At 46.5% G+C, this 27,893-nt stretch overlaps 1 protein-coding gene across 3 annotated transcripts in view; it reads left to right on the top strand.

The window, feature by feature from the left end:
- LOC131266193 (neural-cadherin) overlaps nt 1-27,893 on the top strand; it is a 181,561-nt gene that overhangs the window by 108,627 nt on the left and 45,041 nt on the right. For 2 of the 3 annotated variants that reach the window (XM_058268585.1, XM_058268586.1), the window contains one exon: nt 21,246-21,389. In XM_058268585.1, coding sequence (XP_058124568.1) covers nt 21,246-21,389 — 144 coding nt within the window. Of the gene's footprint in view, nt 1-4,348; nt 4,401-21,245; nt 21,390-27,893 lie in introns of those variants that run through there. The other variant, XM_058268587.1, reaches the window with a different exon arrangement.

Below are 27,893 nucleotides of genomic sequence, written 5' to 3'. Positions count from 1 at the left end.
TGTGAAAATGTCTTGAAAAAGATTTTTTTTAAATCATTTTATTGAAATATACCAAGTAACATAGACACATATCTCCATGGGCTAGCGCTGCAAAGCTTCTGTTGAGCTAGGATCCAGGAAGCTTGGTTATTCAGCAATGAATATTATGCTAGAGTGAAATTCAAAAGTTCTTCGCTCTCCTTGAAGCATTGCTGCTGTGGCAATACGTAGAATGTTGGAAGAAGCTTTTTTGCCTTGACATTCAAAAGCTTGATCCATTTTGAACGATAAGCTTGCTATAATTCCTTTTATAGCACAATGCCGGATCCTTTTCGAATGGAAAGTGTACTAAAATTCTTTTTATAGGAGTTTAAAACCTTCGACGAAATATTCACACCGCTTTGTCGGTGATTATGGTAAAGAAAGTATTTCATATTCAAAGGATATTTTTACTATAATAACTAGTGTATGGAAGAATCCTGACCATCCTTTTGGTGTCCTTGGTGAAGCTCCCTCTGTTAAAATGTTTCCTAAACTATATGATACCAGTTCTAGTTTCCTATAAGGCAACATCTTGCACACAATTGTGTTTATTTTCTGCTTTTTTGACCCCACATACGCATTAGATGTTCTTGAAAGACAACAATATTTGAGAATTGAGAAACATTCATTTTTTGAAGTAATTTTTAAAACAGTAATTGTCCTTTTGCTACCAGTTTGAACTTTAAGTTGTTAGCTAAGCGATGGTATAACAGAAAACAACGATGGAAACTGCTCATACCACAGAAAGTTTGTGTTTTTCTATTCTTTTCTCGGTTATTTACAGAGAAAGGTGAGAACTGATAAACTGTTGCTCGGTGAGAGCGCTGGTAGAGTATGGGATAGAGCCAAAGGCAAAGTTTGTTTTCGAAATAAAGACGGGAGATGTTCCGTGAAAAACGGGTGAAGAAGAGTTAAGCATAATTTACCTAGCGAGAGTTAATTATCATAAAGCAAATTAAAATCAAACGCTCGTTCAAGTTGTTTTCCTTAAGAAAATACAGTTCAAGGTCCGCTCAACATACACTGTTGAGGAGCGAAAAGCGTCGATATCGGGCTTGTGATTATTTGCTTAAGTGGGAGATTACAGTTAAGATTTGTTGTTGATTTCCCTAAATGAGATTAGTTTTTTTTTCTTGACTATGCTACTTCAGATTATTGAAAGCAAAGTGATGATAAGTATATGAGTTAAGTTATGTACTAGTAGTAGTTTCATTCGTCTCGAGAAACATTATCCAATGTTGTCGATCATATTTTGGGTTTTGCTATGCGCTTGCTGTTTTTGTTGATGGGTCGGTTGCAATAAATCAATATTTTTTTAAAACCTCTGAGTTTCATAACCCGACCACGACATCATGTTAGTGTCTTATAATGTGCATTAGGCGACGGTCGGTTTGCCTGCTCGTAAGGATAATCTTTCAAACAGTTCATCGCCCGAGCGGTGCGCCAAGATGCTGGGTTTACCTGAGTAAATGAACAGATTTACAGTAGAGCTGCAGCCTTGCGCTTCAACGAAAAGGATTTCGATTTAGTTTTCCGACACAATGAGAGAAATTGGATTGAATTTGTTGGCTCTGCTGCTGTCGTTCGATTGGTTTTCACCGTGCGGTAACCTTTACGACTTTTCCACCTTACTGCATGGTCTAACTTCGCCTGACCGTCTTCCTTCACCGACAGCGATTATCTTTACCACACAATCCGATCAATTGACGTATCCTGTCGACCGAATAGGGGAAGTTTTATTTTTGTTTAGCTTTCGTTCCCACAGAAGCTGCTGCACGTGAAAGGATAAAAGGGTTTTCCTGTGTAGAGACCGTCCACTGCAGCTCAGCTCGCGGGAAAGGATAGGATGGGCACGATGAACAAATTGTTCAAGAAGCTAACGATTTCTTCATCGCTCTGATTGTATTCGAAAGGCAAATTGTGGATGGGGAAACTTGTGAGAAGCCAAGTTTATTAGCAGACGCTCTAAAGAGCCACACTGACGGGAAAACAAATGTACAAACGATTGTACAAATGTTTAATCCGAACTATTGAAGTACGGTTGACGAAGCGGTGCGCACTACCTGTTACTTTAAATAGCAGAAGTTTTCCAGTACACACACGATTTTTATTTAGTTTTAACCTCCTCTGAACTATAAAAATTCTTCATTCTTAAAATATTTCACTTGTTTTTGAAGCAATGGGTTTTGTAAACTCTTGGTCATATTTGCATTACATTTGGATTGATTACGCCATGATAAAACATTGGTATAACGATCTATTAATTTATCATTGCAATTGTTAACGTAACTCTCTGTCAGTCTATTTTTGTTAAAGAGACATTTTTTAATTGTTCACATGGCTTCTCCATATGAAAGCACAAAGTAAAGCAAACCGGCAAAACCGAAAAACTACAAAGATATTTTCCTCGGCGAGTAGCAATGCCGACGGAACAAAACACACACAGCCCCCCCCTGCATGGTTACAACATATCCACAACCCTCAACCCTGCAGCTAATTCAGCAGGGGGCCCTTTTGAAAATATCGAAAGCAGCGTGCCTGTGTCGAGTTGGGCAAAGAATTGAAAAAGTTTTAATTAAAAACAAGAATCCTCAAAACCGAGGCAGCGGAGCCGGCGTCGGCATAGCGGAACATTTTTGTGGCTCGCAGACCCTTTGAGCAGGGTCAAAGAGCTTGGAGTACGTACATACCGAGGCGGCGAGAGTGAGGCCGATCGGTGAAAAAGCGCAACCCCCGTCCAAAAAACCGTAGGGTGCCACTGTCGTCGCGTGTTTGGGTTGCGATGGCTGTGTGGAAAGTTTGCTGCCACTGATTAAACCCCTTTTTCGGCGTGCTACAAATTCATCTCCCATCGCATGGCGGCCTGTTGAAACGCAAAACTTTCCTCGTGCGGATGCTCTTGCTTACCCTGTGTATTATGTCGACCTGTATGAGGCCAATCTTGCGCCGGCTTGCAGTCCCAGCGAGGCCTACGAACGAAAGTGAATGCAGCGTGGAAAAGAAGCAACAGAACTCTGGTAAAAAGGACACTCCGCACGATCCGCTTTAATTTATTGTATTCATGTTGTTGTGCGGCTAATTCACCGCTCGCCACCATGTGGACGAACAGATAGAGGCGAAGAGCCTAGCTGACAATTTAATTACCACCGCCAAGACAGCTCGTGTTGAGGACTTCGTATCCCCGGAAAAACCCGAGTGAATGAGCGACCCTGGCCGTGAACTTTGTGCGCAATCGTGGCGGGCACGCATCCGAGAGGCCCGAGTGCCACTTTGTTTTGGTTCTCAGTTAACCCTTCGGTGCGCCGGTGGACCGGTAGTAGTTGTTCGTGCAGAACTGGCCCATTGACCCAGTGCGCCCCGATGTAGGTCGCGGTAACGAGGGAGCCCAGTGGAGCTGAGTGCACCGACGGATAAATGCGCGCGTTTATCATTCGTGCCCGATGAGTGCCGGGTCTCGGGCGAACGTTGGTGTCGGCTTTCGCTGCCCGGGAACTGACGCTAGGCAGTTGTTTGGGAAACGCGCGCGTGTTCGGTAGCTTGTGCGGTCTACGAATACCGTACGAGTACGAAAGGATATCGTATTTCTCGTGGTCATATGATACACTCTGTGGGGCGACTGATAGCGTAGAGTTTACATCATACTGGTTGTGCCTACCGTGGTCGCTTGATGTGGTTTACCAACCCTTATCGAGGGAAATAATTAACGGCATTTCGGTGGGAAAGTGTGAAAAACAAAACCCCTCACCGGGGAGGGTTCCCTCTTGTTTTGGGGTGCAACCGAAATTACACGGCTCATAAGCGGCCATTATCAAGTGTTATCTACGTGGCTGCCTTCTGCCCATAAGTGCTTACTGCTTGCTGTCTGAATGTGTGCTAAAAGTTGTGCCTATAAGGCACCTCGCCGCTAGCAGGCCCCTCGCTTCGTTACAGCCCCACTCGCCCTAACACACGCACATCCGCTGCGATGAAAAGTGTTTCCGCGTGCCTGCTTCCGGTCATTTTCCTCAGCGCGGTCCTATCGTCACCTTCCGTTGTCGCCCGTTCCGCCGTCTGGGAAAGCGTTTCCTTCCACCAAAGAGCGGAAGCAGAAGCAGCAGCAGCAGCGAGTGTGTGCGATCGTCGCCTAAGTGTCCCTGCGTCGGCAACATCGAACGGCTTGTGCAACCTGCCCGGTATACGGAGCCGAGGGTTGCTGACGTCAGCGGAGGGGCTGCTGCCGGTGCCGCAAGTGGATTACCGTACCGGCTGGTGACTAGTGATAGTAATAGCGCTACTATTCCACTTCAGTGCCCCATTACAGCGGCATCACGTGCATCTGTTGGAAGTGATGGTAGATCCACTCAAGATATTCTGGGTTCTCACGAATAGCACCTATCTAGGTAAAATTGTTTCACCTTCTTCGCCGTTCTTAGCGTACATTTGCGCCGGGCATGTCATATCGTTTAAAGTTAATCCTCATCGCTTGTTACTTTGTCGAAGCCGTACGGGTTTATCTTTCGACCATACTTTTCGTCGCATATCAGGGCTCCCTTCACGATAGTCTGCTACGGAGGTGCTTTTCACAACCGCTAAGCTAACTCTTACAAACCGCACCAAATCCTATGAGACTCGCGCTCTCTTGTCGCCATCAACGACAAGACAATTATCATAACATTTGCATTGCAAATGGAAAACACGGTGTATTGTTGTGTGCTTGCTGTGTCGCAAAACCTTTCCAGCTTCACCTGGAGGTGCATTGTGCTGGAGGAAAGTAGTTTTCTCGTAACGTTTCGCAGTGCTCGAGCGTTTTTGAATGCCGAGTCGGGGACGGCGTCAAACTTCGTCTTGGCGCTTTTAACCCGCCAAGACTTTTGATTTGTGTGGACCAGTGAGTTTTGGACGCCCTGATTGGAGAGTTTTGATTATCCGGTGGTCTCTCGTTGCCTTTCATCGTTGCCAACCGAAGCGTTAAGAAGCGAGCGACCAGGCGTCTCCATCGCTACCAACGACTAGGCGTCTCCATCGTTACAAACAACCAGGCGGCTCCATCTCCACCGCCCCGAGATATGTTTGTGGTTAAATAAAAGAATAGTTTCCCCAGCGTGTCCCTTACTTTGTGAAGAGATTTGCTGTAAAGTTTTATTCCCATCTATCCGCTAGGCCCTGTTCTGAGATGATGCAGCCGGAAAGGGTTTTTGGACTCAATTAAATTCAATACACTAGTATCATTGCGAAACCAAATGCGTGCCCTTGGTTGGGTTGTGGTGGTTTCCGGAATTCGCAATAAGCCTTACATGCACAGGCTAATCCGTCGGGCTCTGGCAAACCACTTCACTCACGCACTCGCTATTGCGCATTAGGGGCCGTTCGACGGATCATCGAAACCACCTCAAATACCTTTAATTAGGTAGGATTATGCAAATCTCTCACTGCGTTCGATCGGCAGCAAAAACTGGCTGCAGTCTACTGCGTCGAAACCCCACGGGTGTTGTTTTGCATACCTTCATCGCCCGAACCATACTGAACCGAAGGTAATATCTGTTTTAAAAGCATCTTTATTTACGAGACTGCCTAGCCCTCATCTGCGGAACGGTGCACGTTGAAAGGGTTCTTTTGTGGTATCTTTCCGTGGTCCATCCACAAAATGAAGAGAAGGTATTCTTTAACCCATTTCTGAGTTTTTTGTTTCGTTTTAATCTAATGGCTAGGTCCAGTTTCAGCTCGTTGAGCCTCCGAGGTCCGGTTTCATTTTTCTTCAAATCCCTACCATCTATTGGAGCGTCCTTTTTGCAAACATCATCCAAGTACTCGCTTCAGTCGGTTTCGCGTCTCCCTTTGTTTCCTACTCGCAGTATGGTTCGTAGCGTTGAAAATCTGTACCTTATTATCCTTTGAAATCGAGGACCTCTGGAGCCGCACATCCGAACTCCTATTCTGCTCGCCTCGTTCCTTTCGATAAAAGTCATTCAAAATTCCAATGAAGCGAACTGTGCTTGGGCGAATTTTCCTTTTACGATTAGAACCAGCCCCGAGCGATGGCACTTCCCCGTACAAAGGCAGCTGAAAGGCGTGCTGGTACCACAATGTTATCGAAGAAACGGAGCAAGAGAAAATTATTCTACCAGCTTATCTGTTCCAGCGCGCGCAAAGATGGTTTTGTTGGTCGTTGTCGTCGAGTTCAACACGGGAAGCAAGTACTCCCGCACCGAAAAGTTTCTACAAGCTGTGCACTTTCACTGCGTACCTTCAACTCTTTGGTTTATTTTTGTGCCGAATTCTGGTGGCGATTGTTTTCGATTGAATTAGTACGATTACGTGTAATTTGGGCCACGTTGTTCATTCTGGCGGGCGGATACTGTTTCATCGCTTTGTTGTTGAGGTGCGCTTTGTTGTGTGTTCGGGTGAGTGCCAATCTCCCGCCCCGCTCCCCTCTCACTGGGAGAGGAAACAGGAATGATGATGTTATGTTCCAATGAAAATCCCCTAAACTTTCCCTTACACGCACTCCGTGGGAAAAGGGGAAAATAAAAGAAAAAAACCCACCTTTTCAATGGCTGATCGAGCACGGAGAAAACTTTTAACAACACAACTTTTGGGTGGGTTTTCGTCCCCGGCCGAGACTGGAGTGCGAGGCATTGTCTTTCGACTGATAGATTTTTTTCCCCAGCTTTTGTGTGGTATACTCTCGAAAGTTTTATTTATCTTTTAACTATGGTTGGGTCTATCAATTTTTTTAACCATTTAGTGAGGTCTATCTTTGGAAGAGAATAAATGATATAAACAGTTGTTGCACAAAGTGATTTTCCAAGTTTCTTTGCCAATTTAAACGATGTAAACCGCTTTCTACAAGAAACAAAAATACAAAAAAAAATTCCGTCAATTCAGGCCGAATGACATAAAAATATGTTTTGTAAAAGTTTTGGCACTTTTATCTTCGCTTTTAGTTATTTAGATTAAATTTTTGCTAAAAATCATGGTAGTTTCTTTCCTCTACTAAAAAGTTACTGATCTATGTTGGATTACTTATTTTTATTTAAAACGGAGAGAACCGATCCGTTCTCTAGTGAACAGTTGAACAATTTCAAAAAACTTAAAAAGTACCACAAATACCTTCTGTTTTTTCGACTATACTCAACAATGTACTCCGTCGTTGAAATTTTGCGATTTGCATTTTTTTTTCCGTCACACCGTTTCCGTCCTTCTGCTCGCGCCCGTCGCATATTTGGTCACGTTTGACCACTTCGCAATCCACAAGTGACGATGGAGCATAACTTTCTTTCGCCACCGACACTATCACTTATTGGGCCATATTGGGCTCGCCCGGCACTCGCTCACTGCTCGTGCACATCCGGTTGCGGCGTGCCGGCAGCGGAAGTAGTTTTATCAGATAGATTTCCTTCAGTGGTGACAGGACCAACGTGTTCGAAAGCGGAGCCACACCGGATGCCAAGAGTGAAGATTGATATGAAGTTTCCAGAACTTCTGGCTGAACTGCGATGCCTACGGGTTCTTCCAAATGTATGTGTGTGTGTGCAAGTGTCTGCGATGGTGTGCAACACTTGCTCGCTGGTGGAGCAAATTGTAAAACTTTTCACACTCAATTTCCTTTGGCGGCAGCTTGGAGTTTGAGAGGACGGGGGTGATAACCAAAGTGATTCCTATACGCTCTCAGTTGGTCGCTTTGAGCCAAACCTCAAAAACCGCTTCACTTCCTTCCTACTCTCTGCCGTAAACGAGTGCCCCATGGAGATGGGTGTGCAGTAAATTAGGAGATGACGCACGAGAACTACTGTCACGCCTGTGAAAATTTGGTTAACTCATTAGCAACTGGGAATTCAGTGGATGGATTGTAAACGGGAGTAGAAAGGGGTTGGAAAATGAGAAACAAACTTGGCATTTATCGTGAAATGATCTTCTCTCACCAGCTCGCATAGTTATCAAGCTTAATAAGATCAGCAAGCGAAGGTTAAACGTGCCAGAAGAGAAGTTGTTGTTTAAATTTTACGACCACAAATCGCCAGGAAGATGGATGTTCTGTCTGCTCCGAAGCACTTGTGTGTTGTTGAGGGATCGAAATACGGCTTCTAGGAAGGTTTAGGCTCGAATCATCCTGCATGCCACAGTTAGGTTAGAACTTTTCGGTCAGTTCAACTGATGACCCTTATTTAAGCATTCCGGTCAAAAAATCCCTAATACCAGTGATTTGATTCAAATCCACCGTACTCTTGTTGAATACAACATGGACATGAAACAAATTGTAACGCATTCCACACATGCTTTACCAACGTAAAATTGAGAATCTTACTCTCACATGGTATGGAGCACTTTTTGCGATGGATTCAATCCAAATTGAAAAAATAAAGGCCTCTTGTGAGGAATCTCACGTCAATCTCGGTACGAAGTTTTGGCCACCGGTTGCACCGGCCTGTCACTCATTTGGAAACCTTAACGCAAACACTGCCGTCGCCTAAGGACTCGTAGTTGTGACATCCGGCTACGTTGTCGGGCTTTACCCTCCCTTCTTGCACCAACAACGTGCAATATTTCATGTCACGGCCAATCGAACGGAAGTGAAGTGCAAAGAATCAACTGACGTGCCAACCTCCCGGGCAGCGAAACAAGCCTTTTGACACTTTGTCCAGTTTTGAAAATGTCGAAATCTGATGCTGCCACGAGTTTGACCATTTTCCGCCCGCTCCTCAACGAGGCTGAGTTATCGCTCCGAGTTTTTCTTCTCGCGCTGGATTCGTTTGCCTCGCCTGTCATCATTAGGACGGATCGGGCAACAAGGATGACGTTTTAAAAGAGTTGACGCTATGGTTTCGATAATCGAGCCCGAACGCCTTTCGGTTCGGGTACTTGAGCATGCTAATAAGTCACGTTTCGGCTCGTGATTTATCACGTTCGCACGAATGTGAAATTTCATTAAAATAGCGAAAATCCCCCGACCAACGATTTCCTGGACTTCTGGCGAAGCGTTTTAACGTTGTAGCGAAAAACTTAACCCTGTCGATGGCTTCGGTTGGTAAGGTGTGCCCTGAAATTGCTAGGAAAAAAAAAGGACTATCCTAACAACAACCCAGCAGTTGTATCACAAAGTCACCCCAACACCCTCGCCATCCAACCTACCTAGCTAAAAAAGAAAGTCCCCGGGAAAATGGCACCATCGAATGAACGAGCAAGCCATGCATTCGCAATGAGAGCGTCGCCCTTTCGGCCGGAACCGAACCCCAAACGGTTCGCTGGAGCAATCGGACCCCCTGGAATGTCGATTGCAGCAAAGGCGCCTTTCTCCGTCGTCCGGCAAAGTTTTCCGCCGGGGTCGCTTTCGGGTCGGCACCACCCCCTGGTTGTATCGTTCAGTTACGCCTATTATTCGCGACATTCTACTGATTGCACGATTCAATTTGCTCTTCCATTTCAATTGAAGTGCCAGTTTTGATTGGCGTTCTTTCGCGAACCGAAGCAAAAAAGGGAGCAGGTAAGGGTATGCGTTGATTCACAGTAGCTGCAACATCCGACGGGGGCGAAAAACAGCATAATGAACACAATAGAGAATTCCAAGTCCATATTGATCGCATTCTTGAGTTCTTCGCGGGTTTTCGTCGCTCGACAACAGGTTCGCTCACGTTCGCCTTCGGAATGCCAATTTGTCAAAATGGCGATTGTTCAACTGACGAGCGCTGGGGGGAGCTTGGACATTAAGCTCTCAACAGTGATCCCGTCCACGGGCACAAGTTCCGGCTCCAACTGCAATGGTGGTTGCAAAGTTCGTTGATGAAACTGCCACTGTTCCTAGAAACTTTGTTCGAATTAACCTCCACCTCGGAGGCGAAACGGAACCACCACTCATCGTGCATTTATGATGTACCGTACTTCCGAGGTCGAGTTCTCCGGAACAATATTTTGCTAAGATCGACTGCAGTGCCACCGAAGCTTCATTTAACAGAGTCAACTTTTCCAGAGCAAACAGTGAGTCTTTACAATGAACGGATCGTCGCTGGCACAGTTGCAAGCCCTCGCTTTCGGCAAAACCGAGGGCAGCTTGGCAAACAAAAACAACGTAAATCGGGTGGTGGATTTCCCTGCCTCGAAAGCCGGCGAGAGTAATCCGTTGTTATTCCAGGCGTTTCCACTTCGCCAGCTCTCTCTCTCCCTTCCTTCGGGCGATTGGACATGCGATGTTCTGTGATGGTTTGTAGCTGTAGGATTGACCAGATGTTTCGCTCATTAAAAAATCACCGTTTGTGGAGTTTGCGTACTAATAAGGTATGCTGGTTCATCGAGCCATAATAGAGTGCGTCTTTTGCTTTACTGCGAAAACAGTTCTGCAACATCGTGGCATCATTCTCACGAGTCCACAGTCTATTCCTCATCATAAAAATAAACTCTCCGAGGCGTTTTCGAACGTTCCAACGAGAAAACACTCTTCAAAGTGTGTGTGTTCCATCCCTTTTCAACAGTACTACCACTTGGCTGGCGACCGTAAACTCCGCTGGAACGTGCATAGCTGCCAGCGAACCTGGCTCCAAACTCGCTGGCCGATAGCGATAAATTGCTGCAAATTAATATGCTACCTCCATCGGGTTTCAATTCGCAACCAATTTACATTTCCATTAGCAAGTCCGACACAACTTTGCCAAATGCGATTTCGATGGCCCGATAGCACGAGGAGAAGGTACGCTGGATGGCTAGAAAAAGGTGTTTACCCGCACTCACCCGGTCCACGGTGGGATCCTTCCATACTGCTATTACTAGATCTCGGGCGCATTCTAAGACCGCTGGCCAGGCTCCAGGAGGGCCTAGCATGGAAATGGGACACCTCCCCCCCCCCCCCCCCCCCCCCACGGGTAAAACGCTAAGTGAGGAGTCGATCGGTTTAATGGTTTGTCATAAATTTGCAGCCCAAAACTTCCGGCCGGCCATTGCAATAGTTTCTCCGACCACTTGTGTCGATGGCGCTGGTTTTCGCTCCATGCGGCATAATGCCGTCACCGGATCTAGTGGTTTTCCACCTTTCCTTTTTTTTTTTGGTTATGCGTCCCGACGATTGCATTCCTGAGCAGTGTAACGTTTCCCACTTCCTACCGTGTGCTCTTCAGCAGGAAAAACCAACAGCCGCCGGCTCAGGTGGTTCAATTTATTCTAGAGTGTTACATAAAGTTAACACTTTGTTTGAGGGATGACACTAATGGAAATCCACTATTGGTCCCTCGATTTCGGGTACACCTTTCCCGCCAAGGGGGGAAATATGATGGAACCAGGAAGAGATATTGCATAACCTAGCGAAACAGACACTTTTATCTGCCGGACCCAACGCCGATGAATATTTCATCCATTGGTTGGGGGGAAAAAGTTTTCGCTTCCAATTTTCGGGGTAACCATTTCGCCAAAACTTTCCCACCGAACTCACCCTCGCGCCGAAGGGATTTGTACCGCTAGGACAGGATTTATTTTTACTCTGACTACCCCCCGTCCACTCCCCCACTCCTTGCCACTATCACTGCTGCATGTGGGTTCCGGCTGAAAAACAACAGGCCATCATCGAAAGTTAATGTTACGTTTCTGACAAGTTTCTGCTACGTCCCCCTGCCTCATGTACCGTGTGTCACAGGTTGTAGCGATAATCTCTTCGCCGCCCGCAAACCTATCCCGGGCTGGCGGCAATAAATTATCCTTCTGAGCAACGGTGGGCCAAACCCCGGGCTGAACCGGGTGAATAAATAAAACAGATCCTCTTCACGACGCGGGAGAAGTGACTTTCTCGTGCGGTTGGGGATTTAGGAATAAAGGCATAAAAAAAATTAAAAAAATGTTCGCACCGCTCGCGGGTACAATACTTCGAAAGGAACCTGTTTTCATTGGGGAGGAAATGGTATCGAATTTTCTTACTAAATCGCCCCATGATAGACTATAAATTATCGATAGCATCGGTATTGAATGTGACATTCGCCGAACCCCGGGAGCGCCCACTCTCAAGACGATGTTTTCTATTTCCCAACGGTATCGCGACAGGCCTATCCTGCCGACGCAAAGTGAATTGAGTGGTTGGTTTATATAAACTGCGCTACGCTTAAAGATTGAACGCATTTTCTGCGCGCGACCGTTGGCATGGGAAACTGCTGCTCTTGTGCCATCTTCTTGTACGTTGGTTTTCCAGGAAGTGGCATGAAAGGAAGCTTTCGGGAAGGCGCAATCGAGTTTAAGGTGGTGGGGCCCACACGCTGCGATTGTGTATTTATCTTTTTTACACTGAAGTTCTTGTGTGTGCCTACACACATTTTCGAGTGCCAAAACTCCAGTCCTCGCAGCGCTCAATGCCAAACCGCACCAAGCGCGGGGAGTCCCATTTTCCAGCGCCAGAGCGTATCGAGGAATACCCATTTTTCATCCACCGAATTGTCGCGCATTTTCCGCGCCCCACCCTCTCGTGTGTGTGTGTGACCAACAGTCGGTTTTGGAACGCGTTTGTAGCACACTGCAGCAGCGTGCAGGAAGCAAGCGTGTGTCTGTTTGTGGTGCAATTTATGGCATCGGATTATGTTTCACCACGAACCTACCCCCGCCCCGTCCCCGCCCGGCTGCATCATCGAGCCTTGGGAGTGCCACGAACAGCACTTTGGTGGCAGCATTTTGTGGCTGTTTGATGTTATTGATTCTGCAACCATCCGCTCGAGTGCCGGGCGTGTTGTTGTGTGCCCTTTGGCCGGGTGTGGCCCGTTGCGAAAGTTGTTTTTTTTTTATTGTCTTCCGGTGAAACGGTGCAGTAGTAGTGTTTCCGGTGTGCCGTAGAGAACTGCAGTTTACCTTTTTTTTTCGCTTTCCCCATTCGAGCCACATTCTCAACCGGCGAACCGATACGGGGGCGATATTTATTGAAGGTAATTTAGAAGAAAATGAGTATGGCCAGCCATTTCTTTGGCTCGCGAATGAAAACGGGGCGGAACTAAGTATGATAGGCTATTTGTTGTTAACGTCAGTAAATCTATTTCCCTTCGAATGAGGTTGCAAACTTTTGCAAGTGTTTTCGGATGCTTTGGTTTCTATTGCGTTTTTCGGAAAATACATGTAGCTTTGAAAAACTATGCCAAATCCCAATTTTGCTGGATTAAAACAACATAATAAAGGAAAAATGTAATCATGCTCCCGATTTTACAATGAACAATATATTTTGTATCACAACCAATGTTCTAAAGCATTTTGATATTTTTTGTGACATTCGCTGTAGCCTACTTGTTCAAATCATTGTTTATTAACGACATTCACGTGAATCGTCTTCATCGACTATCATCGTACACATTCATTTGCTGTCGTTACCGTCGTCGAATCCACGTTCAAATGAATGTCTTGTAAATGTCATTGTTCTTTTTCGTACACAATCCAAATCACATTTTTAGATAATCAAATTTGATTTCGAATCGGCAAACAAGCGTAACACATAAAAGTATGTTTTAAAAATTTGATTCATAATTACCACACACATATTTTTGAATTTTAAACAGAATATATTTGCAGTAGCGAAGCAAACGCACAAAGAAAAAACGAACCCAAACCAATCGTATGACAGGATTTAATGAAAGTTAATTGGTGGATAGCGTCATATGATTTTACCAACGAAATCGTATCAAATGAATAAACGAAATTTGAATGTAGAGTTTTAAACAGAATGAATGTATGCAGTTGAATGGCAATGAACGTCACTGCTCTCAACACTAGTCACAATTGGTGACACACGTCCTAAAACAAGTTTGAAATCTGTTTTTGTTTCTTTCCTTTTTCTGTTTGCTCGGGCTCGGGATATTCCAGGATATCGCTTTAAAACTGTTTAATATCACGCCATGTAACCTTAAAGAGCCAAACGAGAAGAGTAACAAAATCTTTACTGGTAAAAATGATAGTTATGGGCACCTAATTGCACGTTATCTGCACCGAGTCATCTTTACAACAATAAACCAGCTTGTAACAAGCAAGAAAATAGTGCGTTACATCGCACGAGGCCCATAGCAAGCCACCAGCGTGTAGATCGGCCCTCCGTGCACACACGCCCTCTTGTATAATTTACCATAAATGTTTTATTTAACCACCAATTCCGGTGACATAGATGGCCGTTGTCGCTCCGTCGTCGCGTTTGTTCTTATCGTGTGCGGATCTGAGCTTTATGTAAATATTTGCGATTGCAACGATGGCATAAAACACAATCTGTGCTCACTTTTCCAGCCCGGTGCTCGGTTGGCGCAGCATCTTTCAGCGTCGGAGAGTCATCGCGACTACTTTTCAATGGCATTTTCGCCGGTGCTGGGTGAGGGAACGTCTTCGCTCTTCGCTCGGCGCACGTCTGCACGAGACCCCGAGCTACTTTATCACAGTAATTTCGGCGGGTGGTTCCTGCACAACACCCCTAACAGTAGCAGAAGTAGCAGCAGTAGCATAAACATGCAGTATAGTTTTTTCGTCCCGTTTCTCTATGGGAGGAAAGGAAGGAAGGCTAGCTATAAATTTTATAGCATTCCAACGAACAACAGCACCGGTTAACCTTCCGGATGTGGCTTCTCGAGCTGCTCCAGCTCTTTCGGCCAGAAAGTATGAAGGAAAGCGAAGCTTCTGCAGAACGGAGCGAAATAAATGAGAATAAGTACAATGCAATCCTCCTTTCCGGCCACTTGCCAATCCTGTTTCCCACCGTCCAGAGTGGCTTTCCCTCACCAGTCGCTACACGTGATCATTTATTTTTATTTATTCTACACCTCCCCCCGGAATCCTCCCAGGCGATGGTGTTCGGAGAGAAAGAAAACATTCAACACATCGGAGTGGGGCGATCTCGGAATCGGTCATCCCGCCACCTCCACCGAAGGTCCCACAAAGCCGAAAAGGGGTCGTTACGGTCTCGCAGTGCGTTTTATGCTCGGAATTCAAACGACACCACAGCGGGTCGAATCATTTGCATATCATCAAACCGGACGACGCTTCCTCATGCACGCAAGCGTGACAGGAACGCAGCATCACCCCGAGCCCGGGCACCCTTTCACAAGCCTCCCCGGGGGTGGCGCGCGGTGCAGATTGCTTAAAGTTTTATGCGTTCCACACACAGTTAAAAGTCTCACGAGCCATGCGTGGATTATGTGCCACAGGCTGCGCTCGCTGTTATAATAGAAGATGGAGGTTGTTCTCGGAGGTGAAACCGGTGGCTTCCACAAGGCTCGGGATGAAATTTCCATTCGGTGATGGATCCTGACGGTGGGGGTTGGAGTGCGACACAACGGAAGGCGGCACATTGTAAATATTTATGCTGCCTTTTTTACGTTTTTCCTTGCGAAAAGCGCCTGCACGAGGCGATGTATGAGTTGAACGCGTGCGTACGTGCGTAATGTTGTTTCCTTCAAGCGTATCGCACAACTTTTCTGACTTTTTCCCTGGAGTTGAAGGAATCGGTACCCAGGAGAAAACGGAAAGAAAATTAATGGGTGGATGCGAGTGTGCGAGTGTACTTGTTTGGCGAGTTGCCGTTGGGAGAAGGTGTTATCTTCGAATACATTTTTTTTCATCTTCTTATCATCCCATCAACACTTACTCCAAAACATTCCAAGAACGTTGACATGGGAGTTCGTTGAATTAGATTTGTTCCTGGGGATGATTGTTTTTCTGGGAAACATGAAATTGCGGCTGCTCTCCACCTTGTGGAGGGAAAAACACGGGCATATTAAGCAATCCACTCGCCTTCACGGAAAGGTCAACAACGCCTCATACTCCTCATGTTAGTAAATTCAGTCAAGTCAGGCTAATGGCGAGGTATGGAGAGGCTGATATGTTTAACAAGTACTTTAAACTCTTTCGCACTTTACATTCCGGCCATGCTCTGCTAATGCGCAACGGGACACTTTTATGCGGGTTGTACAGTATTTTGCAGCTTTTTTATTTCTTCTGCTACAGCTGAATGGTGTGTGCACGTGTTTGTTGTAAAAGTTTGTTTATGCCATGGGCGCTTTTCCTCTGTTTCGGCACAATTTGTCAATTCACAGAACGGATAAGGAGTTTCTTTGAACGTCACGTTACATTAAAAGCTTGCTCGCATAATTTACATGATTTTCTTTCATTAATGCAGCGATAAGATTATTATTTCAATTTCATACGTTTCTACCATTTAAATACACCGCCATCGGGCTATATGTGGACTTCTTGTAATACAATTCGATTTTTCATTACACTTTAGAAGGAATTTAATCGTTTCTGAGTGAGTTTTTGGTGGTTTCTACTCCAGTTAACTTATTTGAGGCCGAACAAGATATCCATTTTCCTGTTGCTCCAGAAGAGGGAACGATCAAGGGAAAACTTTGTACGACTGCTGTGGGTGTTGCCCGGGTGTTTTCGTGTGCTCTTGAGCGTTGGAAACATCCCCCCCCCCCCCTCCCCTCTCAGATACCATCCAAGGTTCCCGGAAGGGTCGCTTTTTCCTCGCCGTTTGCAGTACAAAACACTGCCCATCGTTCACATCCGGTACGTGAGGGAAAATTTCGTGCGGTCACCAGTTACGGTAAACACCGTGTCGAGAGGTGCGGGTGGAATGTACGGGGTGGAAACCTCACCGGAAGAAGCCCTTCATCTCGTTTTTGTCGGTATCGTTGGTGGCGAACTACCAACGTCCCCCCGTTGTAGTACATGTCGGTAGTAAATGGATCGGTGCAGTTCCCGGGGTTTTCCGGGGCCGCCGTCAACCGCCCCTGTTCCGGAAAAGGTGCCACCTCAAAACAAACGGGGCGACTCCGGCTATTTGCTAACAATCACTCACAATCACTGATCCACTGAGCGGCCATGCAGGCGGCAAACCGGCCATGGGTGAGCGGCTCCATTTCCGAACGGTTTCGTTCCCATGCACGACACGGTTTCGGCTCGGGAGGTTCCGCTTCCGGGCGGTGGACGATTTTCCGGTAACCTTTATTATCGACGCTGTGAAAGGCAGGGAGGAGCTGGGAGCGGGCGCGCGGGAGAGATGGAATTCCAGTCCATAGACGTACCCAGTGTGTGTGTGTGTGCGCAAACATCAGGCTCGGTTTAGAACTTTGTTCTCCAGGCTCGATAACTCCTATCAATGCCGCCTTTTCGTTCGGACTCCAGAGGTCCAACACGAGTGAGTAAATGGTAGAATAAGTTACGGCGTTTGTGTGTTTTATGTGTACACAAACCCGTGCATCACGTCTCCACATTTTCTGCTTCGTTTTTATGTCCTCGGACTCTCACTGACCAGGGCCCGTCCGCCATCACCGTCCCGGGTAATAATGTGTGCAAGCGCGCCGGGTACGGCCGGCGGAAACTGTACACAGTTAGCACAATTTAGTGGTTGGTGCACCACGGAACGAGGTTGGACTTCCGATGAAAGGTTTCCTGTTGGTCGAAAGCCGCACTTGAGTGGTTGACGAGGCGAAACAAAAAAGAGGAGGTTCAAACGTGAGCTTCGGTGTTGTTGCGAGGACACTTTTTCTTGCGCTAACACAGTTCCTTTCTCATTGTTGCATCCGAGAGTTGCACACCAAAAGAGTTTTTACACAAGAATTTAACACAGTAGAAAAATGCGAGACAATTGTGGATCTAGCGAGTAAACAATAAAATGAAAAATGAATATGGTCGATTGATGAAAATCCGCCGAAACAGTTTGCAGGCCACGTTACCCGGAAGCCAATTTATAGTCAATTTTACGAGTTTCTTTTCGTAGAACATACATTTTAAAGTTCCATCCGATATTTATACCATCATCTTTGCAGCATGTCGTGGGTTTCGGGTTATATATAGGAAAACTTGGCGCCCATCGACGCAAAGCAGAGCCAAAATGGTGCACAGATTTGATGAGCTGCGATCAATCTGCCCCGCCGTACCGCAACGTACAAACCGAACCCTCATTTGTATGCATGGAAAGATATCGAGAAGCGCACGCTCATCGAACGAATTTAGTGCAAATACGGTAACCACGTAAGAGAGTTTCGCCCGCAGGCAAACTGTCTTGGCAAAACGGAATGAACCACTTTGTCCATTGGAAAAATGTGTATCTGCTATACGGCATGGGAACGGGATGGGAGAGAGAGAGAGCGTAAAGTCTTCACACGCAGGTGTTACAGATGTTTACTGCTTTGATTATGTTTTCCAACACACTCCAATAAATTTCGCAGCGAAGAAGATGGAGGAGGAAGATTTTTCATGATTTCCCCGGTGAAAGGGGCGGGTCGGACAGTGTTGTTTGTTGGCGCCACATTGGAAACTGATTCTCGTCTGCCGATGATGGGTATTTGTTGTGTCCGTTCGAAAGCCCGCGTCCCCCCCCCTGGGCATTCCGATCCCCCTGAGAGCCTTCCCCACAGCAAGGACTTCACGCAGAGATTTTTTGGTTGCTGCACACTACGCACACATGTGTGCACGGAAATCTGTGCTGTCTGCTTTAGATCAGTAGGGCACTATACCTGTCACACACACACACGTACGCCTTTGGCTCGTAGGACGATCACGCTCTATCACACCCTTTTCCCGCGCCAAAATTCGAACGGAGTGTCCTTCGCCATCGCGTTCTCCTCCCCCGTACCGGCTCGCCCAAACTCCCAAACGTACGTTTCGTTCCAATTTCGATTTCAAACTTCTCAATAAAAACCATTTGCCAGGTGGAGGCAGAAAGCTGCATGGAATCAACAAAAACCTCTCTTTGCTGCTCGAAGGTACAAACGTCGGAAAAAAAGAAATGGAACCTTTACGGGTTCCTTATCAAGCCACTCGTTGGGCAAGAAATTTCGTCGAACTTCAATCACACCAGGAAAACGTGGGCCGAAAAAAAAAATGCTTGCCAAAGGCTGGTTTCTCTGCTCCGGTTTCGTCCTTTGAATATCAACGTCAGCACCGATAACCCTTCAGCAGCAGCAGCAGCATTCGGATTGCGAGTCGCTCCAACAATGGCGTTGAGTGATGGCATAGTTTTGATGGCGGGAGGAGTGGGTATTACGGCGGAGCGTACGTATGCGTGATGCGTGCGTGAGTGATTGCAGGGATTCCCCGGTTTCCGTTTTACCCGCTTTTGACACCGTTTCAATCCGTTCGAATTCGGCCTTCAATGGAACACGCTCGTTTGCTAGTTAGATCAAATTCAGCATCGATTCAGTGTATGTGCCGTGTGATATCACACGGTACGCCATTCTCGCCCGGGATCGATATCACATGGAAACGGTGAATGGGTTAATCAGGCCTGAACAAATAGAGGGACTTAGGGGATTTTTTCCTCCGCTTTGTTCGATTGGAAAAGTACCTTAAAATTGCATCCATGAATGTTCAATAGCGAGCTACGGAAGAGGATGCCAATCTCGATTTTCCCACTTACTCAAATCGTGGTCGCTTCTTTCACTATCGAGGAGTTTAAAACAGCTGGTCATGAGAGTGATAAAGTGTATTTGTAGCAAATTTTCCTTCAAGGTAGTGAAAAGCAACTTCCCATTGTGGAGAGTAATTAAATTTAGGTAATTTTATTTCAACCTTCGTAAAAAGCTTTTGCTTCGCAGTGTTCCACCCGCACGTGCCGAGAGTAAAAATGGCAGTAGGTTTACTTTTTAACGATTCAACACGACTCGCCTCGGCCGTCCGTTCGGTTGTCCCACCAGAACTGCATCGTCTAATTGTGGAGAAATGTAATTTAACGCTCCGACGCCGTCGCTGGTGGCCGAATTCATATGCGGGACACTCACATACACACGATCCGGGGGATTAATTCCGGTGGGAAAGTATGTGCCCACCGCACCGAACTTCAAATAGAGCTCCGTGAAGTATGGCAGCGGGCACGAGAACAACTGTTCCGTTAACGGTCGGAGCCCGGCGAGTGGCAAGGGTACACTGTAATGGCTGCCGAAAATAGCCCGCGTGCCCTGTTGCAATCTTTGCTCGAACCCCCCAGGGCGGGGTGTCATTATGGTAATGAGAATAATATTGTCACTCTACTCAGCACTCTACCAAACTGCCTAGCTCCTCACCTACGGTGCAGCACACACCGATGCTGAAGGGTAACAAAATAAAACATTTTATTGTACATCGCCACATGCGGGTGGCATGGTTCTTTTTGAGCTTTTTACCTTGAACTCTTGCGGTAACGGCCCGGAAAGAAGTGCCTGCAGCTTTACAGCACTCTCCCGCACTGTACGGCGAGAGTGGTTTTTGGAACAGCTTGTGCACCGAAGGCCGACTCCTTGCCTCCGCTTGTCGGGCGAGGGTTGGTTGGACGAAATTTAAATGCACTTTTCTACATCGCAAACCAAGCACCGGCACCGTATACTAACGCGAGCCTCTCGCCAATCTGGCGCACAATCTACAACACTCGCCGTCTCGCTCTTGTTAGAGCTCACTTCCCGAGCTCCAGGACGGCCGGGGTCGGTTGTCTAAAAATCTCATTTCGTCCACGTGCGGCGGTCCTCCGCAATTCGGGGACATTGGGCATGACAGATCGTTTAAATAAGCTGCCACTCCTGTGGCTAACGATCAATCCGACCAAAGGAGCAGGACCGAAGCGGGTCGAAATGGTGCGACATTGAAACAAATTGTATTCCCGCACCTCGAACCCTAAGCGGTAAGCGAACAAAGATGAGATCGGGTCGTTGGGAAACCCCTGGCTGGTCCGGTGGCTTTATTTACATCGGCCTGCCGGAAGTCACGGGCAGTGCCGGCAGAGGAAAAACTAGCAACAAATGGGAGTGAATTATGGACTGACGTTTCGGACTGCGATCTGATAACAGACGGGGTATTCGGAAGGGAAAGTGTTGAAGAAAAAAAAAATGCAATATTTCGATCCTATCCAGCTACGTTCCGAGCACGACCCGTCATCCATCATACGCCCGCTTTGGGAGGATGTCACCCGATATTGGCCAGTGTTTGTTTAATTTAATCTGCCACATTCCGGTGACATTCGGGGGAAGCAATATCTATTATCCGCACCGATGGCTGATTGGACTGTGGTGCAACTGCATCGCCATCCGGTCGTTCAGTTTTACTGTTTGCACAATGTAAATGAATTATCATAATGGAACACGCACTGTTTTCCTTTTACTCTGTGATTATCTTTTGATCCCCCTCAGTTTAAACAAGACATTCCTTATTTTCTGTTTACTTAACGACCCCATTCTGCATAACTTCAGTTGTTGTTTATCTTCTGATCATGTTCCCGCTGCATAAAAATGATCAAGTTTGGAGTACTTAAAATAACACCTTTTCCGATTCTTTCTCTTTTCGCCCTACAGTCACCAAGTTCATCCGTATTGGTATTGCCGACAAGAATGACAACCCACCGTACTTCGACAAGGCGCTGTACGAGGCGGAGGTCGACGAAAACGAGGACATCCAGCACACGGTGCTCACCGTCACCGCCAAGGATCACGATGAATGTAAGTACCAGCTCTAGGCTAAGCGTGCGTCACACAGAGAGCCACATGTGTAAATCATTCCAGTGAGTCTTGGGGAATCATCAAACCGACCCTTGCTTAGCTGATTCATCTGGAATGTTCGTGCTAGGTGCGTTAGATACTAGAGTCCTGGTTCTCTTAAATAGAAGTTCTCGATGCTATCATCAATTTAATAACATAAAGCGATTTGCAAGTTTTACGCTATCTTCCAACTGGATGCTTCTGATGTTGTTGCTGATGATGCTCGTGGTCAAGTGTTATCACCGATCCGTGCGCTGGAATGAAAATCAATTTCCTTTATGAATTAGCAACTGTTTTTTTTTCTTGTAGGCCACACTCACCTAGCATGACTTACATTTTCCTTATGGTGGATGCATTTCACTCTCGTGCTCCGACAGCTTTCAAACCGTACGAAGTTTTCATTCTGGTCGGTAAAAGCAAGCGTAACGTGTGACCGTACACATGCATGGACACCGTCAGCGTTAGGACTGTCGGGCAAGGCGAAGTCGAAAGTTAACGGAAAGAAGTATGTGGTGGTGCGGGAGAAAATAAAAGATAGTTTTGCAACCGCACAACCTCGTGTACGCTTCCGACCGAAGCTGGTCAGAACGTTCGGCTGCCTTAGGCGGTTTTGTAAGGATGCTCCACCCTCAAAACCGATCCCATATCATAGCAACGAATTCGAGTTCCAGCAAATGATAGTGTTTTTTTTTTCGTCCTTCCAGAAAGGTCGTTTAGCAGCCTCCTTTCGAATGCTTTAGGAGTAGATGGTCCAGATAGAGCATCGGCACACGAAGCAAAGAGCGATAATATCCCAGATTAATGGAAACGCTTAGCAGCAAAGGCAATAAAACTGTTCGGGCGAGATTGGCTACTTCACTCCGTTCACTGTAAGGACGAGAAATTCGTCTGCCTTCGTAACTTCCATCGCAGCACGACTCGACATGGAAAGTATTTTAATCCATGTTCCAACAAGGGCTAGGGGCTGCTATATGCACACGATGATGAAAGCCATTCGACCATCCCTAGGACCACAATTGGTACACGCATTGCCGTCCATTTCCGGTAGAAACATTGTTTCACTGCTGTAAGAAGACGACCTTCAACGAGCCCGGATGGAAACAGTCCGTACCGATTGCGTGCGCCGTCTGCATCGCTGTATTGATTCGGCAAAATTGATAGTGTCACCTTCTCCGGAGTCCGTAAATACAACCCTCGTCCCTTGCAGGGACGCAGTCCGTTCCGGGGGCGCCATTAGTGGCGGGAAAAGTTTCGCAATATATTTAATAACTTCCGACATCTCCGGCTGGAACGGGAGGACCGGCGAGACTAGAACCGCTCCGCTCGGACTGTATTTCGGTGCTCGGGAACAACAATGTGTGTGTTCTGTACAATCGTAAGTCACTTCCGGTTTCGCTTGCCTGGCTGCGGTCGGTGCGCTTGCTGCTGCAGGAGTCAGCTATGGTTGGTTGGGTTTTTGGACGTGCCCCGGTGTTGGATTAAAGGCCAGGCCAGGTCGAGGTCTGGTCGGTCTGGTCGGTTGGGTTGGCTGCATCGACTGGACCATGCCGGGTATCCCCAAAACCGGGTGGTTCGTTTTCGATACCATTTTTTGCCTCTATCCTCCTCCCATCCACCACTCTTGGCCGTGTGTCCACCTGCCAAAGCGCATGAAATAGACCGAGGACGATTCGATACGACAAAGACATAAAGCAAACCATGGCTACGTCTTTTTTTGTGGCCCGAAGTAAAAAAATAATACCAAAGTACAGTTTTGGAATATCTGCTACGCAACGCCACACCGACCGGAGTTGAAGACGAGAAATACTACTCCCCTTGTGGTGCACCGGCTCAGGGTTTTGGTTTCCATCACTGTCTCTGGACCGGATTGGATAGCATGACATGGAAACGAAACTCGGCGAGCATCTGCACGCCACTCGCAAAGTTTTGGAGAAAACATCCCCATTTTTATTGCTTCCAACTGTGTTTCGATTGATACCGCAAGGAAATTTTACTTCCATTTGCCGAAAGTGCTCTGGTAGAGTTTGATTGTTCAAGCCTGAGGAATTCGTCCCGACGATTAAATTTTAGTGAAACTTTATTTCTCCAAGACTTACGAAGCGTTTCTATTCTGTTTTCCTAGGTTTTGTTAGCCCTTATGTTAGACAAAGATTTCAGGGGTAAAATACTAACGAAAAGTGAATCTAAAAACCGGTGCATCATTACTGCAAACCATCGTTGGTTTTAGTTTTCAGTTTGTACGATAAATCGGAACGTTGGTACTGGTATTGCAGAATCAAAAAATGGCTGCAGAACCATGAGAAGATGTCATTTTGCCTCAAAAGAACCTCCCGACTCGTCAAGCGTTCGACATATGCCGTAGAACCACGACGGAAGCTGTTGAAAACAAACGTGTTTAATATCATATTCTCCTACAATGGCTTTGGCGAAACTTTCTTGCCCGTTATGAGCTTCAAACAAAACGGATTTTAGGTGCGCACAAAAAGTGCATGGCACAAGGAAAATCACCGGAAAAACTCCTTCTTTCTCCGCTCTGCTGCGGCGATGGCTCGTCAGTGTCGTCAAGGGTTTTTCCTTTCTTGCCGGGAATAAAACATAAACGACCCTACTTCAAACACATTCCCCACGCTCCGTACGACGTGTCGAACACATGAGCGGGAAACACCCGGACGTTAGGGTGATGAAATACGCTTACCGTCCCTTGAAATCGAGCGAACGAATCCGGTAGTCGCTTATGAATTTTAATAACGCCATAGGTTCTAAATTTATTAAAACATCACCGTGCGCAATAAGCGACCCGTTTGTACAAAATGGCTGGTGGTGGTAAGCTCTCCAGAACCGCTTTTCCTCCTCGCCTTTTTTGTGTGTGTTTGTACCTGAACCTTTCCGTGTTCTGTTTACGTTTTTAGGGTGCGGTGAGAAGAATAGTTATTTTTTCCAGCTCTAGTACCTGCAAACACAATTTGAAAAACACAAAAACGAGTCTGAATTTCATTCGGTTGCTTTTCCATCTTGAAGACCTCCAAATGAAACATTGTACTAAATGTTTTCGGGAAAAATATATCGTTCTAGGTTTTAAACGCCCTCCACCATCGTTGTATGGTCTTCTAGTCGGAAGCAATCAAACGATTCCGGGTTTCCCACGAAATCTAAAACGGGCGTGCGGAAGATTTCACCACCAAAGCTCTCACGCTTGTTCCTTTTAACCACAACAAACAAACAAATACCAAGTGACTTTGGAGAGAAAAAAGAGGGTTCTAAAAATATTTCCCATACTTTTGTTTTTCCTGCCAAGCCATGTTTTTCGTCATTCAACTAACGCGCCATCATTTTTGGCCACGATCAGCTTCAGTCAGGCGTGGGTAGAGATACAAAGTCGATAAAATTGAGAAGCTTTTCGTCCCAGTTGTTGACCTCTCGGAGGCGGATGTTCATCTCACGGTCGACCGACCAAGTATGGCCACGCGAGCGACGTAGATTATCATCGTTCTGCCAACGATTGCCTCGTGCGTTTGTCCTTTCCGCTTTCGCTGCGTGCCTCCCCTCGCGTCGTGTGTTCCACTAGACAGGAAGTGTTTTTCGCATCCACAAGCTCAACGTCGGGCGGTACTGGTTTGCGAGAAAAACGCTACTTTCGGTTCATAATTTATGAATTTTACGGCAAGCACCACTCTGTAGTGGGCCCTCCCAGCAGCCCCCCCTCCCTCCTAGCGGTCGAAAAACGGGTGGGTTTTTCCGGCTCATCCGCTTTGCGCTCGGGCCGGCCGAAAAACTGTTTATGCTCGACAGGTCATTTTCACTCGGGCACGGTTTGCGGTGCCGATGGGTTCCGGCGGTATTACGGGTCGGAAAGCAAAAGCGGTGGGCGTCTGAGGTTCGTTTGTTACGATGCGTTACCATCCCATTGCTTTGTGCTGGCGATTTCACTTTGGTTTCTTCTGGTTTCTCGTTGATTAAGCAATAGCAAACGATGTCTACCGTAGTTAGTTAGGCTTAGGCTTAGTTTGTTTTCGAAAAAGGAAATCGCTCTTTGCAAGAGGTCGCTTGTAACTTGTTGAATTTATGATGTGGTCAAATTAATTGCTATTTTTGTATTAATGTTAGTCATTTAAAATATTTTCATCATATTAAAACACTTATCGCGTTTTTTTAGAATGATAACTAATAATGTATGTAAGTATAAAGTCAAAACATGAACCTCGCACGCGCTAACAGCATTTTTTTCTTAATTTGAAGTACATTTTTATCACCCCCTAACGTCCACTAGGAGGTGATCTCTTTACGACCGACGGAAACGAACAACCAAACCGTTAAAATGCCTCAACCCGGTTCAATTTGTTACTTTAATTGCCTTATTAAATTAACTGGAACGAGCTTGTTTACAACTTTCGACGTTGGCTTACCGACGATTGACTAATTTTTGCTCCTTTTTGTCCCTTCACAACCCTTCCCGGGTCCAAGCTCGCACCCCACCCATCAGATGGGGACCGGAAGCTATTTTATTTATTTTGCGGCCAAAAGTTCCCGGATAACAACGTCGTAGTTTGTATGGTTTCTTGCCGTTCTGTTTTTTTGTTTGACGTTTGTATATGTTTTTCCTCGGATTGTCCTTACTCGAAAGTGGGCGGCACAGCAACATGATGGACCTTTCGAGGTTTCCGGGTTTTCGCTCATATCGCCGGGCCGCCACCGTCTCAGGCCCTCCGCCAGTGGAATGAACCGAGCGGTTCGCAAACTTTACACTTCCCGTCGGCCTTCGGGACCGGAGAAAATAAATCGCTCGAAATGAAATAGAACCGACGGAGCACACATTCCGAAACTGCACTGAGCGGAAAGCGTCGTCGCCGTGTTGTGGAGGAAGAAGGAGTCGGGACAGTTTCGACTTCACTCTGACACGGCCACGAGGACACACATTCCGCGTTCTGGTGTGAGCGCGCTCGAGCGGCGCAGTAAATTTGGCGCGTCCCCTCCACGGGTCCTGGGACACGATGACTCCGGAGGTTATTTCTTGCTCTCTTTTTTCCTCTTTTGCTTTGCTTCCTCCTTTGCCTTTTGCCTGATATTGATGGCAGCGATTGCGAGACACCGAGAAGAAAACTTTCTGTATCGTGCTGCGTGCCCGAAAAGCCAACGCAGATGGACCAAAAGGCCATGTTCCGGTCGAGATCCCGTCCCGGTTGAATGATGAACGAGTTTAATTTCGGTCGTACAAATTGGGATATCTTCCGAGAAGCTCGAGACTACGAGCACTGTGCGGTGCTGGTCGACGGGTGATAAATACGTCGAGTGCCTGGCAGCATGGTTTCGGCCATTTTCCCACGTTGCTTTAGGGGTATTTCTTTCCGCGGGTTTCCGATCAAGAAATGATTTTGTTTTGTGGTTAACATTTTCAAACCACTGCGATATTATTTTCGGTGGTGGTAAATGGAGCAGAAAATTATTACATCGTCTGGACAGGACAGTTGATAAACAAGTTCCTCCAGAAGACACCAGATCTTATTTTCTGTAACGATTTGTTACTCTAACATTTATATTTTTGATATATGTAACGAACTGATATTTTGTCATTTTACACTACTTTTTTAATCTTACTATTTGTTATATAATTTTTAAGCATAGTCTTATGTTTGTAATGTAATCGGACGAACAACAAATTGTTGTCTTCATCTTGTTCCATTCCGTTCCCTTATTTTTGACCCACTTCGTTTCAAGCTGCTGTCACAAATTGGCTTTCGCAACGGATGATAATTGAAATTTATTTCCGTTGTTTTCAATCGACTCTTCTTCAACCAACGATTGCAAAACCTTCCTCTGTGTGTATTTGTTTGTTTTAATATTCCTCTCGGTGTGCGGTTTAGTGTTGTTCCGTACGATCCAATCTTTTTTAAAAACAAAAGGAAAAGCACATCGTTGGGCTTCCTTTCCGCTCATCGGCGGTCAGCAAAAACGAGACTCCCTTCGTAACGGCCTTTGGTGCATCTAAACGACATGCATCACACGCCACTTGACAGACGACCGTTTGCTAGTCTATTGTTTGTCGCGCCTTGCTGTGCTGTGACGACGCGGCGACAAGCAAACGTGCGCGCGGACGCTGGCGAAACATAACTGTCAACAATAATTTATCGGACAACACTTCCTCCCGCGAGAGGCATCCAGGGCGAGGTTTCGGACCCGTTTCGGTAAGGGATGCCTTGAGCTGGAGCCCGAGGCTGGAGCAGTGCTGGATGTCCAATGAATCCGGCCATCGGTGGTATCATCGTCGTGTTATGGTCGAAGTTGCAGCGCTCCCTTGTTTCTGTACGTACATTGTTTCGTTAGAATGTCCTCGGTTGTGCCAACCGGTGGCTAGTTTATGGTCAACTCAGAAGAAACAACTCAGCCAACTATTAAAATGACCTGCTGCTCGCCGATACAGAAGCATCGCTGCGCTCAGCAGAGCGTCCCACACGGTTTGGTTGTGATAGT

The sequence above is a fragment of the Anopheles coustani genome, chromosome 2, assembly GCF_943734705.1.
Source record: "Anopheles coustani chromosome 2, idAnoCousDA_361_x.2, whole genome shotgun sequence".
Taxonomy (NCBI): domain Eukaryota; kingdom Metazoa; phylum Arthropoda; class Insecta; order Diptera; family Culicidae; genus Anopheles; species Anopheles coustani.
The sequence above is the reverse complement of the archived record's forward strand: the minus strand, read 5'-3'. Positions and strand labels throughout refer to the sequence as shown.